The 17,150-nt window shown below is 39.0% G+C and overlaps 1 protein-coding gene across 3 annotated transcripts in view; it reads right to left on the reverse strand.

Annotated features, from left to right (window-relative positions):
- The window catches only part of tns2a (tensin 2a), a 50,217-nt gene extending 43,806 nt beyond the window's left edge, over positions 1-6,411 (reverse strand). For all 3 annotated transcript variants that reach the window (XM_042751207.1, XM_042751208.1, XM_042751206.1), the window contains exon 1: positions 6,020-6,411. In XM_042751207.1, coding sequence (XP_042607141.1) covers positions 6,020-6,259 — 240 coding nt within the window. In that variant the 5' untranslated portion in view covers positions 6,260-6,411. The remainder of the gene's footprint in view (positions 1-6,019) is intronic.
- Between the last annotated feature and the right edge of the window lie 10,739 nt (positions 6,412-17,150).

Here is a 17,150-nt window from a genome sequence, read left to right on the forward strand (position 1 = left end):
TTGTAACTGTCATTTCCTTACAAAAAGCTGAAATCTTTCACTTAAAATCAACTGATTTTATAAAAATGCATGTAATAGAAGAAACTTCTAATATTTACTTTCATAGAGCTTAAGTGAAAATGACGCAGCAAGGGAAATTTAGTTTTTTTAGGGGATATTTACCTTGATTTTTTTTCATATTTATTCTCAAGCTCTTCATTGGCACTTTTTTTCCTAGTAAAGAAGTAACTAACTTTACTGATGTTATGGTGTAATAACAAAAAAGTCAACAAGAGATTAATTCATTTTAAATATTTAAAACAAATTACACAAATTGTGCGATAATACAAATAATTTTTGCGGTAATTTTACTCTGCTTTAACAATCCGTTTTAATGTCAAAAGTAATGCCATTTTATACGATTTAAATTATTATTTTAAATTTTCCGAGTTGAAATATTTGTCAGTGGTTCAATCTATTCAATTGATTAAAGGTGACAGTAAAGACATTTATAATATCTAAAAAAAATCTGTTTTAAAATAAATGCTGTTCTTTTTATTCACTTTTTTTAATCATGAAAAAGTCAGTTTTCATCACTGATTGTAAGAAGAAGAGTTTTTTTGAACATAAAATCAGCATATCAGAATGATTTCTGAAGGATCATGTGACACTGAAAACTAGAGTAATGAAGCTTAAAATTCAGCTTTGCATCACAGGAATAAATTCTATTTTAAAATATATTCAAATAGAAAACTTATTTTAAATTGTAGTATTATTTCACAGTATTACTATTTTACTGTATTTTTATTACTTTTTAATCAAATAAAAGAAGCCTTTTAAAAAAAATCTTACACACCCAAACTTTTGTGGACAAAAAGTAAGAAAGAAGAGTGAAAAAAGGTGGAACTGGAAGAGAGTTTGCCGTGGAGAAATGAACACAGCAGTGTGGGGTGAAATGGAGCAGGATCATTACTCACAGACAGCACCCCCAGCTGTGGAGGTGGAACTGTGTGTCAATGGAGCCATGTTTCTACCGTGTTATCGCAGCACCTAAAATCACTCAGAATAACAAAACAGGAAGTCCAGGATATTTAGAAACACCTGTGCCCAAGTCAGCACATACACTTTTAAAGCTTAGGCCCTTTTCAAATGAATGTGCTTTGGAAACTGTTGTATGCTGATGTAATGTTGACCAACAGTTTTTGATGAGAAGTTTAAGGGGCAACACAAACATTTGAAAAAGAGGAGGATGCTGAGAGAGAGAGAGAGAGAGAGAGAGAGAGAGAGAGAGAGAGAGAGAGAGAGAGAGAGATGAGAACATGCAGAAAGAGGAAATGGAGGGAGGGGTGAGCGCAGGAATGATTGGGTACAAAAGAGCCAAGTGCTGATTAAATACAGCTGTGGAGGGAGGGAGAGAAATAGATGATGGAGAAAGAGAATGAGAGAGAGACTAAGGCAGGATGGTGAGGAGGGGATGGACTGAATGTCGGGGGGTAGAGGGATCCCAAGAAAGGGGCGTGCTCGAGATGAGAAAAAGACGGAGAGAGATGAAATCTGAAGACACAGGAATGGGTCCACTTGCTAAAACACTTAATTGTTTAATAACATGAGCATAAATACTGTCATTTTTGTTATTTTTAAGCCATGATCATTTTCACCACAGTGTCATTTCCATCACATCTCTATCACGTCTTGTGATTAATAGACCTATGTGGTGGAAATTACATTTTTAACATCTTTCAAATAAAATACAAACTCCTTTGTCTTGCTAACAGCTAGCACTTCTTGCCAAAATACATTTAAAGTAAGTGAGATTTCATAATAATTAAATCATATTTACATATTAAATAATATATAAAAAAAATTATTTGACAAACAACTTGACTGGCAATGACACAATAAAATATTTGTCTGGATTTTCTTTATATTTCTTAATTTTTTTTAACATTGTGTAATAAATGAGTATATTAACTTTTGATAAAATAGTAGGCCCTAATTGTCAATAGAATGGAAATAGAATGGGGGAATAAATAACAAAAAATTCAGAATATAAGTATCAGATTAGTTCACTCTGTTTTCATTATTTAAAATGTAAAATTTTAGAATGGATTTTAAATATTTCATATTACCATTTTTACATATTTTACTATATATATATATATATATATATATATATATATATATATATATATATATATATATATATATGTATGTTAAGAAGTATGGGTTTGAGACAAATATAAAACAAAATTTATGCATAAAGGCATTCTTAAACAATTTAAAACATTTTTTTCTTTTTTAGCATGAAAAAGCTGAAATTTTAATACAAAAAGGACTGTAAGGCAGAAGAACCGCACAATATTTAAAATGCCCATTTCCCAACTCGCTCCCAAAATATTTTCAGTTCTGCACAAACTCTGCAGCTGGGAGACGTCAGGGCAGTATTCCGAGTGGTGAAGGAAAGCAAACAGAGCGCAAAGAGATTTCAGAGAAAATTTGTTTTTATGACCCCAGCAAACTGGGGTTTTGATGAAGTGGCACTAAAAAGACAGGGATGGCTTTCCTTTTCCTTTCAAGTGTTTCTAGCTCACATTCCTCATTGCACACAAGATTTTTCTCATGTTCCCTCATTACACACACATCCTCATGCTGTCAGAGTAACACCCTGATGTCTGACCATGTCCTCTTGAGAAATGCAGATAGTTACACCACGCTGTAGATATGTGTATGCATTCAAGCTTTACAGAGCTTGATTTCATATGAGAATGAGGGAATGTGATAAGTGCTTCCAGAATTCCAATGTGAGAAAAACTTGTTGTGCAGTTACTAGGGTGTTCTGGGTGGTTTCAGTAGCCTAAATTGTAATTCAGATTGCTCTGAAATGTAAAGGGTTTGTTATATTTGTGTTGATGTTTTAATATTTATGTGCATGTTGGGATCGGTGGAAGAAATAAAAACATGTTTATGTCCCTGTATGTGCTTAAGCAGCATGCATGAGTGTGTGTTCTTGTGAAAAACAGAGCCTATTTATACATTGACCAGGCGTTTTCCTGTGTGGTGTTTATAGTGGATGCCTGTGGATTATGGCTGCAGTAAACTAGCACTTGTTAAAGTTTCTGCCATTCCATGGATATTCTAGGAATACACCATAAGTCACAAAAAGCAAAGATAAACAAAGAGTGTAGTTTGTGAACAGCTGTGTTTTTAGACTGCAGAGAAGAATGGACACTGAAATGCACCATAATGCACAGCAGTTTGCTGGATATTGATTAGAACTTGTGATGGACTGAAATAATGCTCTTAACAGAAATTCATCACTAAATAATTTGAAAATTTGGAAAATTTTGCTCAAAGTAGCCTGTCGCAACTTTTGAACCTCAAACAAAAAAACTTTTTGAAAACAAAACAAAAAGACAAAACAACTAAAATGAAACAAAACAAAATAGGATAAAATAAAATGAAACAGAAACAAAATTAAAATAACTATAAATAAAACACAAAAATAAATAAAACAAACAAAAAACAAGAAAAAAACAATAGACAAAATAAAAAACCAAAGAAACAAAATTAAATTAAATTAAATATAATAAAACAAACGAAACAAAACAAGACGAAAAACAAACAAAACCAAGCCAAATAAATAAAATAAAATAAAATAAACACTGGAACAAACACTGGCTTTAAGGGCAAGTCCTAGATATACCAAAGTTCATATTCACCAAACCCGAGTTCTGTTCCAGGTCAAAGTGACCATCCAGAAGTAAAGCTCGTCCTCAGAGACAAAGAAGAATGTCACAGAATGTAAAAGCGTCAACCACTAGTTTACAAGAGGAACCATCTAAAGCCTGCAGACATCACAGACTTATAAGACAGAGACTGGAATGAAGCCTTGATATTCGTCACACCAAGACAATAGCAGCTCAGTGAGGACAAGATTCTGACAGGCTAAAGCCTCTCTTTGTTAAATTACAAAAAACAATAAATAGCCAAGAGCAATGAATAATGCAGTCTGTAATGAAAGGACACAATGATTGATTTGGTGTGACGAGTAAGTAATGCATCGGTGCAGCTTAGTGGTTAAGGATGAGAAGGGTCGTAGGTTCAAATCCTGCGAGGGTTGATCTATGAAGCCCTTGACTAAGACACCAAAACTTTGGTTGCTCCACTGGGGCTTAGAAAGAATCACGCTAAATGTCAGATTGCTTAGTTAGATAGCATCATAAAAGAGTTATATGCTTGAATAACACAGTGTTTCATTATAGTCTCATCAGCAGACCAAAATCCTCCTCTACGTGACATGATCATATACTGATTTAGGAGTATTACCATTAAACTCTGCAACCACAGCAATAGAAAAGAATCTAGCCTGGTATTAAAATGAAAAAATGTCTGTAAAAACAAACATTATGGTTACAATAGTAGGAGGAAGCATTCAAAATAACCACAGCCTTATGCAAGTTTGCTATTAAAATCTCAACAGGACAGTGGATGGACTCTTTTACAGTCTCATAGTGACAAGACTAAAATGTGTGTGTTTGGGCACAGATGACGGACCTGCGGTGAAATATTAAAGTGGCATGGCTGAATAACTGCTGAGAGAGATGTATAATGATTCCCAGGCCTGCTTCACAGGATCAGCTAAAACTTTGTGACATCATACAGAGGGCTCAAAGTTCCCACGCTGCACTACACGTGAACGAGCCTCAGGGACCAGACCATTACAGACTTTCACTCTCAGGCATGTAAACACACAATCAAGCCCTCCTCAAGTTTTCCAGGCCTTCTTTGTCAGTGTCAACAATCAGGGAGACTTTGTTACTCCAGAACACATACACTCATCCTCACACAAAGATCTGATCAAACCCCTAATCCTTAGCATTCAACTGTAGCGTGTAACTCATCCCTCACACTGATACATCGAATCATACTGCTTTTTGAGTAAAGGTGTGATATTTCTTTTCTAAGTGAGCAGACTATTAACTATGACTTTTGTCTCAATAAACTCTTAATTTGCTGCTTATTAATAAGGTAGATGTTACGTTTAGGTATGGGGTAAGATAAAGGGATGGTCATGCAGAATAAGGCGTTAATATGTGCTTTGTAAATACTAATAAACAGCCAATATGCTAATATTACATGTTATAATATGCATGCTAGTTAATAGTGAGAATTGGTTCTTTAAATAAAATGTTACCAATTTTCACATTGTGTGCAATAAAATTGGTGGAATACGTCCCATAGACCTATTATAAACTAAAGGAGGAATCTAAGTCATATCCAGCATAGGAAAATTAAAAGGCAAGTAGAGGTGGGCTATTTTGCCTTGGGGTCACATAGGGAACACTGTAGTAACCACCAAAAATACACTAGCAACCACTAGAATAACCTAGTAAACCCCCAGAACACCCTAGCAAGTATGCAAAAAGCGTCAACCATTAGTGTGCAAGAGGAACCATCTAAAGTACCCTAGCAATAAAAAACAAAACAAAAAAAAAGATTAATAAAAACATTCGGTCAGCTGAAGACTCACTAGTCTTCAGAGAACTGGCCCAACAGACATATCACAAAATTTGCAAAAAAAAATATTTATCTAAAATTAGAATAAAATTAAAATATTAAAATTAAAATTAAAATAAATATTAGGGAACAGACACTGGCTTTCAAAGAGCATCGATTTAAAATAGCATAGCAACCGCACAGAATACATTAACGACCACCCAGAACACCTTATTACTCATTAAGAATACCTTAGCAACCATGCAAAATACCCTACCCAAAATACAGTTTTAGACCCTCCATATGTAAATAGCATGTAAATGCACAACATATACATAGGTTAATTGTAAATGCATCCTATCTGATGCTGTCCTACACTTTAAGAGAGTAACTTCACTCATAACAACAACTTGCGTAACTTCTAACTGACCCCAGCTCCTCACGTGTTTCACCACAAACAGAGTCTTGATCTTCCGACATTGAGGCACACAAGTAAACATGTTCTCTGAACTTTCACCTGTAAGTGAATTCTGGAAGTACCCACCTTGGTCAGCCTCATGTTTCCCCTGGACTTTGCTCTCTCCCTCCTTAAAGACTCTCTCACGGGTACCGGATCTGGCTCGTCCCCACAGCTATCCGCACTCAGGGCACAACCCATATAGAGATCTGGACCCTGCTGGTCCGTCTCTCCACTCTTGCTTTCTCTGGATGAGGTTTCCCAAGCACACAAGAGCAGCTGTTTTTGTCCGCTCACTCGAGGCCCTTCCCTTTTCCTGGCTCCCATTCAAACACACACACATGTTCGCCAATTCACACTCATCTGTCTCTCGTAAGCACACATACGTAAACAAAGGTGAGAATATGCCCGTTAAATCAAAAATCTAATAGCACTCTTAAAGCAGCACGCGTACCGTCAGCCAAATGTACACAACTCACAAGCCAACATCCAGAGGATATCAGCCCCCACCCCCTACTTTTCCCAGAAACACACACACCATTGTGCTCAAGTTCTCTGTCTTTCAGACTGTAAACAGACATATGCTGCCTTCTTTATGTTTTACCTTGTTAACTGAGATTATGATATGCATTTTTTCCTTAATTGCTTATGTTTAGTGTCAGGAGAACATCAAATCATGCCTCGAATCATGCAGGTTGTGGGGGGAAAAAGTGTGCTAGTACTTTTCTAAAGAACGAGATTAATGATTTTCATCAGGTGGACAATAAAATTGAAAAAAAAAAGTCCCATAGATGTACATTAAAGAGCAGGTCATATGGGTTTTTGAAAAATATCACTTTTGCATTTCATAATGTAGCTATCCTTAAATGAAAACAATCTGCAAAGTTGTTAATCAAAAAAGTGCATGATAAATAAAGATATTGTCTCTCAAAAGAGAGAGTCGGTTCCGAATCGCCTTAACGAGTCATTATATTTTCGAATCTTTTGCCTGTTACCGGTATACGTCACTGGGTAACACATTTGCATAATCCCCGCGAAATACAAACAGAGTCTGACCTGCCCACAAACACTTCCGCTACTTTATGTGTTTACATCATGTTTAAGAAGACGCTGTGTTCAAGGATACCGCAGAAATACAATTCGAACTAGGGATGTCAATTTTCGATCATTTCTATGATCGATCTCATTTAAATTAACAATCAATTAATCGATTAATCTTTAACCTTAATGCTGCAAAATGCATCTATTGCAGTGATATGCAGTCACCAGTATGACAGGATGTACAAAAGCCACTAAAATAAAATCATCCTAAACATAAGCCTAACTGTGGCACGTGTGACTGTGCTGTGCAGTCAGAGAACCACTTCCATCGGCGCTGCTGCACCACACCAAACATTTTTATTGGAGTATTATGACCAGTACTTAATTTGATCCTGCTTGGTTCTGTTCCAGAAAATGCCAGATTTTGAATTTTTGCATTCAGGTAGGCCTATTTGTTTTTAAAAATCTGGCATTTACCGTGCATTAGATCGTGACAGTGCATGCGTGCGTGAGTGCATACGAGGACAAGCGAGCGCGTTTGGATGTATTTAGAGGTCATTGGTCATGTCTCATTCGGCACAAATCCACATGTTTCCATATTCACAATGTATTTGAATGTTAAACTATTATTTTTAATGTAAACTAGGCTTGTACTTTACACGCATTCGCATATAGAGGGAAAAGATCATCCTCTTCACATGAGAAAAAACGTCCTTGGCATAACAGCACAGTGGACCGGTATACTACGGTCTATTTAAACTGACCAGTGTAAACTTTTATATGTTTGGTTGACTGTATTTTATTTTGATAATGAACTGCGATGTAAGTTTGAATTACTAGAATACGTGCACGCGAGGCACCAGCGTGATCGAAACAGATATATAAAAAAAAATAAATAAATCACTTTTTGGAGTAAGATATAATCCGCAAAAGTGTTTACTTTCATTTGTGCACACTCAAAAAACAGAAGATTTGTGCTCTTGTAAAATAAAGCAAACAAACAAAATGCGTGTTGTCATCCTTTTTTACATGAACTTATGGAGCGCCGCCACACTTCTGTTTTAAATTCGTTATCCTTATTATTTAAGTGAGATATATTTCACTTTTTTTTTTTCAAAACACCCAGGTTATCACTTAACAACACTCTATTATCCACCCAAAACAACCAGGTATTCACTTAGCAACACCCCATACAATGTAGGGCTGCACGATAAATCGAAATTAAACTCCAAAAACGCCCCGCAGAAGAAATCCAAGGGATCCCCATAGAGGTAGCTGAATAAACAGAAGATTTAACTGCATTAATTGATTCAACGTGACTAAACACAGGACTATGGCAATATATGGTTTATCTGAGTTCTTATTATTATAATTTTCATTATAATAAAGTATATCTATAATGCAATGCTAATCAACATAGCTTTTATCACTGCTTAGAAAATGTGTTGCGTGCTTTTTTTTTATTCGGTGTAAGAAGTAGTGGTGGGCATAGATTAATTTTTTTAATCTAGATTAATCTCACTGTAATCTTGGAATTAATCTAGATTAAAATGGCACATTTGAATTCTGCCGAATGCATTCAAATTATGTTCAATAAGATGTACTTGTTAGTACTGATAGAGCTGTGCTGCACTCAAACATAGTAGTTTGACGACGACTCTTCCCCTGCGCTACATTGCTTGGACCGGCATCTTCCGCATTAGCTAAGGGATGCTTTGCGTTTAGGTGGTACTTGAGACTGAAAGAACTCCTACAGTAAACTAATTCCGCATTGCACAAGTTGCAAACAACCTTACGCCTGTTTCACACATACTCCGTCAGCAGTGCGTATGCGTTGCATTTTTTTTTTTTACGCACACATGTTAATGGATTCCAGCGTTCACGCGGTTGCGGTCCGTCAGTGCGTTCCAGGAGCGGTGCGTCTGCAGCAGTGCAGCGATCGTTTATGTACCGAGTCTATTTTTGCTGTACTGCATGCGCTGAATTAAAATGACAACGCATTGTTCGCGGTAAAAATTAACATGGATTGACACGGAAATGCAGTTATTTCACAATAAATGAATACTAATTAAAGGCTTCCGTGTTATACACTCAACACATGGGTTTTTGGCTAGGTTTAAAACAAGAAAAAGAGCACCTTTAGATAAACGAGGCAACATGATATAGGCCTATGCACTTTTATAGAAGCAGAAAAACAAAGTTCATTAAGAACCGTGCGATTGCTTGTAATAAAGATTTAAATGCAAAAGGCACGAGAGTCGACTGTTTCAGCGGTGCTTTAATTTTAAATATTTGCATATCCCAACAAGAAAAGTAGGCTAATTGTTGTGTTTAAATGTTTTGCCGCTTGCTTGAGCAGCTGATTATACAAACCTAGAAGTCAAATGCATGAATAATATGATGTTTATATTTATTAAGTTTAAACTATCTATGATTATGAAAGATTGTTACTGTTCTATGATGAGTCACAATTTTTTTTTTTTTAACATGGTTTGAAATATAGAATAATGAACAAATGTTGTGTTTGTGGACTAAACAGCCGCGGATCAGTAGCGGACTGCAAACGCATCCTGTGTGAAAGCACAATGAGTCCGTGCTGCTTCTGCCCCACACACGTAACGCACACGGACTGCATACGCACTGCAGACGGAGTATGTGTGAAACAGGCGTGAGTCTTGTTGAGGTTTTTTTTGGGAAGCTTGGTAATTTCACAGTAGGCATACACACAGGTTCGAAGACTCGTTCTCACCCCCTACAGTGCAATTCGTCTAGGTATACATCCGCGCTAAACTATCACGGTGAAAGTCATCATAGCTTGCGTAGTATAGACCCAGCTCCCAACCCAACTTTGAGAATAGATTAACGGCAATATTTTTTTTATCGCCCGATAAGAGTCTCACGCAGCACGTTAACGCAGATAACGGGCCATCACTAGTAAGAAGCCACAACATCTCACAGAAGGACTTATTTCAAACACTCGACTGATGTTATAAAGTGAGTTTGGAGTAAAAACAAGTTATTAAATGTGGTATTTTCACCTGCTTTCAGATGTAGCAGCATTTATTACACAGAGCTGTAGTTCAATCAATTAGCAACACCTTATCATCCACCCAAAACACCCAGGTAATCACTCAGCAACACCCCATACATTCCACCCAAAACACCCAGGTAGTCGCTTAGCAATGCCCTATCATCCATGCAAAACACCCAGGTAATCACTTAGCAACACCCTATCATCCACCCAGAACACCCAAATGATCAATTAGCAACACCTTAGTAACCTCTCAAAACACTCTTATCTATCAGCTAATAAGAACCAATTAACTAGCTACATATCAGATTGCTAAAAAAAAAAAAATATATATTATCTTAAAACAGCTTCTACTGAATCTGAAATTGTTTTCTCCACCAGTTTGCACCACATAATTTAAACATGATCTCTTGATAAAATCAGAACAAAGTATGGCTTTGAAATGAAGATAAATAAGTAAATAATCTCCAGGGGCCACAATGAGGAACATGCAAGTCTTACAGATCTTCCTATGGAAGCATATGGGTAGCAAAATTCATTTTGAAATGTAAAATGCAAAATGACAATGCAATATGTAAAATGGCTTTGTATTTCCGTATTTAAATTTACATTTTCCCATACACATGTGCAACATTTAGTGCAAAATGAAAATTTAATTATATAATTTGCATTTGCTGTTTTCCACACTAGTTTTAGAAACTGAGATCTATATATATATATATATATATATATATATATATATATATATATATATATATATATATATATATATATATATATATATATATATATATATTAACGCTTTATAAGTTGTAAAATGAAAATGAAATTGTATTAACCAAATTGATTAGATATGTTAAACATGTCCAAGCAAAAACTGTGGTAAAATTATCATTTAAATCCCATTTTTAGGGGTAGGACACAAGGATTGCATTTTCATTGTGATACCACTTGATAATTGTAGCAAAATGCAGTGTGAATCAAAGGGGTTTCTCATGCTAAGATCATGCCTCACATATTTTCCCAGCATTCTCTTGGAGCAGGCCAGTTGAAACCACGACTATCCACCAGGAAATGAAATGGCGTATCAGACCACAACAACCATTGCTGGGAAGCAAGGGAAGCCGCAGCTCTGCAGGGCTTCAGGCTGAGCTGGTATGCGAGTTGGCAGCGTTGATGTGTAGCTGCTGTGCTTATGCTGTGTAACTGAGAACCTGTGTGAACAGAATCAGCCCTTCGGAGCCGATTTACCCTGACAAGGCCTCCCAGAGTTAAACTCTCTATCTCTGCCTCTCTAAGACAATTTTTAGCTGTGTGTTTTCAGTTTTCCAGAGGACATTTTTTCTTTTCTTGAAGGACGATAAGAGTTGTAAATGGAGAGTAAAGGAGGGGGTTGGGGTGACATGGTGGCCTGTGGGACTATTAAATTGTTCCCCTTTTAAGGCAAATTCCACTCGTGCCTCCTTGGCCCCTCTTGTTTCCCTCCCTCCTCTTTTCCTGTTCTCTGTCCTTCTCTGAATGCACACATAAACCAACTCTCTGAACACCAATGTCCCTATAACTACTTTATCAGGTACAACCATGTTGTTGTGACTTTACAGGTACCCATGAGACATGCCTGGAAACATCATCTATTGAAAATTCTGGAAAATAACATTAACACATCAGTCATGTAGCATGTTTCCATGCAGCCTAGAAATTTGTTAGGACTTGATGCAAATACATTTTAACCTGTCTGAAAGAGGTAATCCTACAGATTTTTTTTTTAATTCAATGATATATTGCCTTATTGTTCCAAGCCTGTATGATTTTAATTGAAAACTGGAACCAATGTTGGTATATGTGCCTGCTCAAACACTGCAACAAACTAAAATTGCACATTTCACCTTTAAATTCACACAGTCTTGTTTCATAAGATAAGCTCAGACAAAACTATGGCCACGCAAGCACTTTTTCCATAAAACTAAGTGCAGGGAAAACTAACGAATATATTTAAAAAAGCAAAGCCAGGCATTTTTAAGAGTAACACGTCAAATAGAGAACTGAATGATCTATGGACTGATCCTAATAAAATGTGTTTGTCTGATACACAGATTGTGGCACCTCATAAAGTCGATGAGCCTAGCATACAGCTCTCACTGAGAAGCATCTTTCAACACCTGAAGTGATCACAGCAGGAAAATGCTCCAAAATGCTATCATCTAAAAAACAGCCAGCTGCCAACAGCTGCCGAGCACTTTTTGGCAGAGAGCATCCTCCTGGCAGAGGCCTCGGCAGACATAATTCTCACTGTCTCTAATGGTGCGGGGAAGCTTTTCAAGCAGGGAGACAGAGGACAGAGAAACAACACAGTGACCAGATTAATTATGAACTGAGTGGAAAAGAAAGAATTTACATAGGACTTAACAGATATCTGTCTGGACTTTTGAACCTTTTTTTATTATTCTGATTGCTGCAAAAAAAAAAAAAAAAAAAAAAAAAAAAATTGGAAAGGAGGAAGGAAGAAATATAAGGAGTCGTATGAGAAAAGCTGAAGAGACTGCTTAAAATAGAACAAGAAAACAAAGACTGCATGGTCAAAAAAAGGAAATATAAATAGACAGACAGGGGAAGATGAGAATCTTATGTGAACACTTGAGACAGCATTTTTAAACAAATGGTCCTGAATTGGCCTAAGCAAAGATGCAACAAGCAATTGCAGATGAAAACAAATGAACTGAAATGCTTAAACAAAACAACAAACAGCAAAGCCCACATTCATGCTATTAAAGAGCTTACAACATGTAATCTATGTAATAAATATTGGTTCATATCCCAAGAAAGCACAACTGGTCCTTACCTGTGCAAAACGATACCTGAAGTCTTGAAAATAGCAATTTTTTGCAATGCATTTCTATGTAGTTGCCAGGATGTGTTAGGCGATTCTAGGTGTTCTAGGGCAGTGGTTCTTAACCACGTTCCTGGAGCCCCCCAACACTGCACATTTTGCATGTCTCCTTTGCCTGACATACCACGTCTTGGAGTCTCATGAGCTAAATTAGGAGTGTTTAAGTAGACATGCAACATGTGCAGTGCTGGGGGGCTCCAGGAACATTGTTGAGAACCACTATTATTGTGCAAGAACATTCAATCTTACTCATGGAGGGCCAGTGTTCTGCAGAGTTTAGTTCCAATCCTCAGAGACACATCAAAGATACCTATAATCCAACTATTCAATGTCTTCAAGATTTCTAGAAAAAAAGGTGTGTTGGAGCAAAACTCTTGCCCTCCAGGAGCAGGATTATTTAACATTCATCACTGATGGGAAAAGACACAAACATTTCGGCTCAAAGCCTTCCTCAGTGTGCACTGAGGAAGGCTTTAAGCCTAAATGTTAAAAAGTTAAAATATTTTAAAAAGAAGACTGTTCTCGTAAGTATGAATAATAATTTCCTATACTAAGTAACTTAACAGATTGACGCACCAAAATAAAAAAGATCAATTAACTGAAGAGCGCAGTGCAAACGGCGTTGTTGAGCTGATTTAACTTTCTCACAGTTTATCAATTCCTAAGACATTTGTGGTCATTGAACTTTGTGGTGCACCTGCATCTGGCCAACAGGCTTACAGTGCTGCACTGGGAGGAAAACACAATTTTTGTGGAAGTCTCAATTAAAAAAAAAGACCGGACTAAAAAGATGTTTACTAAAACTCATGGAGGAATATTATCTTGCAGAGTTTCTCCAACCCTAATTAAATACAACTGAACCTGCTAATCAAGGCCTCCAGGATATAATTGAAATTTCCAATGCAAGTGTGCTGGGGCAAGCTGGAGATAAGTGCTGTAGGACATTAACCTCTCCAGGAGAAGGATGAGACACACCTGGAATAAGCAGTCTTGCCAGCTCAAAATTTTAAAACGTATCAAGGTTACATATGTTACCATAGTTTCCCGAAGGGAACGAGATGCTGCATCAAACACTTTGGGAAAGCCCTGGCAAGACCACAGTCTGAAGCATGTGTGAAAGCAGTTCAATAGCAAAGTGAGACGTCACGAGTGGGGGGACATGAGCAACCAGGAAGCATAAAGTCGCATCTGGCAAGCGCACGTTAGCTTATGCGGAAGCGAGCGCCAGCAGGGATACAGGAAGTATGGCAGGGAGAGGCAGCATCTCGTTCCCTTTGGGGAACCATGGCTACATATGTAACCTCAAGATGTTCCCCTTTAGGAACTCGAGCTGCATCGAGTGCTTTGGGAACTAGAATACCCACTGCGCCATACGAACAAGTCCCTGTCTGGTGTGTATCTGCTGAGATGTTCCCCTTGAGGACCTCAAGCTGCGTCGAACATTTTGGAAATGAGAATACCCACTAGATGAATGTATGTGGAAAGGACCAGCCTGCCGCAGCACAAACATCCTGAAGGGCCTCGCCCACTGATAAGGCCTTGGAGGCCGCCATACCCCTAGTTGAGTGCGCTCTGACCCCTGTAATTGACTGGAGGCAGATGACTCATAGGCCAGTGTGATGGTCTGAACCACCCACCGACTAAGGGCTTGCTTGGTCGCTGGAACCCCTTTCTTAGGTGGACCAAAGCAAACAAACAACTGATCTGCCTTATGCCACTGGGCAGCTCAGTGAATGTAAGTGTCCAGTGCTTGCACTGGATAGAGCAGATTGAGTCTTTCTTGGCCTGCTTCCTGGAAGGGAGGAGAACAAATGCTTGTGGCACAATGGGACTCGGCAAGGAAGTGGGCACTTTAGGGAGATACCCAGGTCTCAGGTAAAGTCATGAGGTATGCCCTAGCCATGCCCGGGGCAAACTCTAGGCATGACACAGCAAGTGCCTGGAGGTCCCCTATCCTCTTCAACAAGGATATAGCGAGCAGGATCTTAAGCATGAGGAGCTTGTCCGAGATATCTTCGATGGGTTCAAAGGGAGCTTTGCACAGAGCCTCCAGAATCATTGCCAGGTCCAATGAGGGCACCTTGGTACGCTGTACTGGCCTTAGCCTCCAGGGACACGGAAGAAACGTGTAACTAACTGATGTCTTCCCACTGATTGACCACACTGAAGGGCATGGTAATCAGTGATGGCCGCCACGTAACCATTTAGATTGGAGGGAGATAACCCTGTGGAGAATCACTCCTGCAGAAACTCCAGAACTGAAACAACTGGGTAGTTGATTGGGCCTTGCAGTTGCTGTCCACACCAAGAAGTGAAAAGTTTCCACTTCAAGCGGGGCTGGATGCTTGAGGGAGAACCAGAGAGGATTGTGTGTCGTGTCCTGCGATGTGAATAGATCCACTTCTGCCTGGCTGAACTCTGGGTGGAGCCTCCATTCCCCGGGCCTCAGCCCCTGTCTCGATAGTATGTCTGCTCCCTGATTGAAATGCCCAGGGATGTAGACTGCTCTTAGTGAGAGGAACTTTCACTGAGCCCACAGGAGGTTCTGGTGCCTGTAAAGCCTGTAAAGGGGGAGCGAGCGTAGTGTGTGCAGGACCCATTGTGAAACATTTGGCAGAAGTTTCCACGCTGTCAGAAAGTCTACTAAGGGAACCAGTCTCTCGAGTCTGGCATCTGGTGTTACTAGAGGAGCCACTTCAGTGCCCTGAAGTGGATGGCTGGCAGGGAACGACTGACCTGACTGCTCTAGTGCCCTCATCTGAGAGGGCACTAGAGCAGTGCCGTACCGCCACTGGGCGGAAGCTGGGAAATTCACTCGTCGGAGCTCATTGAGACCTGAAGCACCGGGGGTGGCAGGGGTATCAGTGAAGACCCCTTAGGGCACTCAGGAGGATTGGGCACCGTACACTGATCTCTCCAACCTAGGGTAGGCTGCCCTCAGGGTCCTGGCGATGGCATTGTCAGGACCACATGGTCGCTTGGTCCTCTTAGACATAACAACGGTCCACAGATCCATTTTCTGCTTTGAGGACCCTGACTGAGAGTGCTACCCTGCCCCCTGGTCTTTCTGTTGGGGAGGTATGGGTCACGATGCTCTGTTTCTGGGTCTGGCGATATGAGGAGCTAGACGGCTGGGACTGCTCCTGCACAGCAGTCCCAAAGACCCGGAAACATGAGGGAGGAAGTGCTAGAATGCCGCCGCCTGCTTCTTCACCTCCTGAAACCAACAGTGTCTACTGCACCTCTGAAGTGGCCAAAAGGCGATAAAGGGGCATCCAGCAGGAAGAATCTCTCCTTGTCTTATAATTTGGACAGATTCAACCACAGGTGTCGCTCCGTAGCCACAAAAGCTGCCATGGAATGGCCGATGGCTCTGGCTGTTTCCATGATGGCCCGAAGTGACAGATATTTAAGTCAAGCTAGTGAAAGAAGAGCATTTGTAGTTAAAAAAACGTATATAAATTTCTATCTATTTTTAGGAAAAGATATCATTTCACTAGATAATACCCTTATTCATCAGCTGGGATTGTGTAGAACCCTTTTAAGTTGCACTGAAACAGCAGTTTGGATCTTCAACCCATTGGGTCCCATTGAAGTCCACTATATGGAGAAAATCTTGGAATGTTTTCCTCAAAAAACTTAATTTCTTTTCAGCTGAAGAAAGAAAGACTTGAACTTCTTGGATGACATGGGAGTGAGTAAATTAGCAGGAAATTTTTATTTTGGAAGTGAACTAATCCCTTAACTCCAACTAGCACCAGTACTCTTGCTATGAAGTTTCTAGGAATTCTGAAGACCATGATTAGCTGGTTCAAGTGTGTTTAATTTGAATTGCGGCTAAACTCTGTGGGACAGTGGTCCTCATTTGTATCCTTAAAACTCTTTAGAGGAAGTAAAACCCCAGGGTGCTTGCAGTGTTTTTTAACCTTTAAAGCAGTCATTTAACCCTCAGCATGTGCTGTAATGCTTGAACTGATCCACTAGATGTGGATGATCTCACAACACATCCCACCCACAGAGGGTGTGTGAGAGACTGAAAAGGCCACCTATTGTTTATACAAAGCCATGACCTCAACACCCTCAGAGTTTACAAGAAAATTTCCAAGTTTACCACAGCGTATTTCACAGTGTCCTCCTAAACAAGTGGTCAGTTTTCACATACTGTCCTGCAATCTTCCAGGGCTCGGGCTGGTTCTTTATATTTAGACCATGACACTCTTGAGCATACTGACTGAGAATGAAACCAATTGTGCCCAAAC

Source organism: Cyprinus carpio, chromosome B23 (assembly GCF_018340385.1).
Source record: "Cyprinus carpio isolate SPL01 chromosome B23, ASM1834038v1, whole genome shotgun sequence".
Classification (NCBI taxonomy): domain Eukaryota; kingdom Metazoa; phylum Chordata; class Actinopteri; order Cypriniformes; family Cyprinidae; genus Cyprinus; species Cyprinus carpio.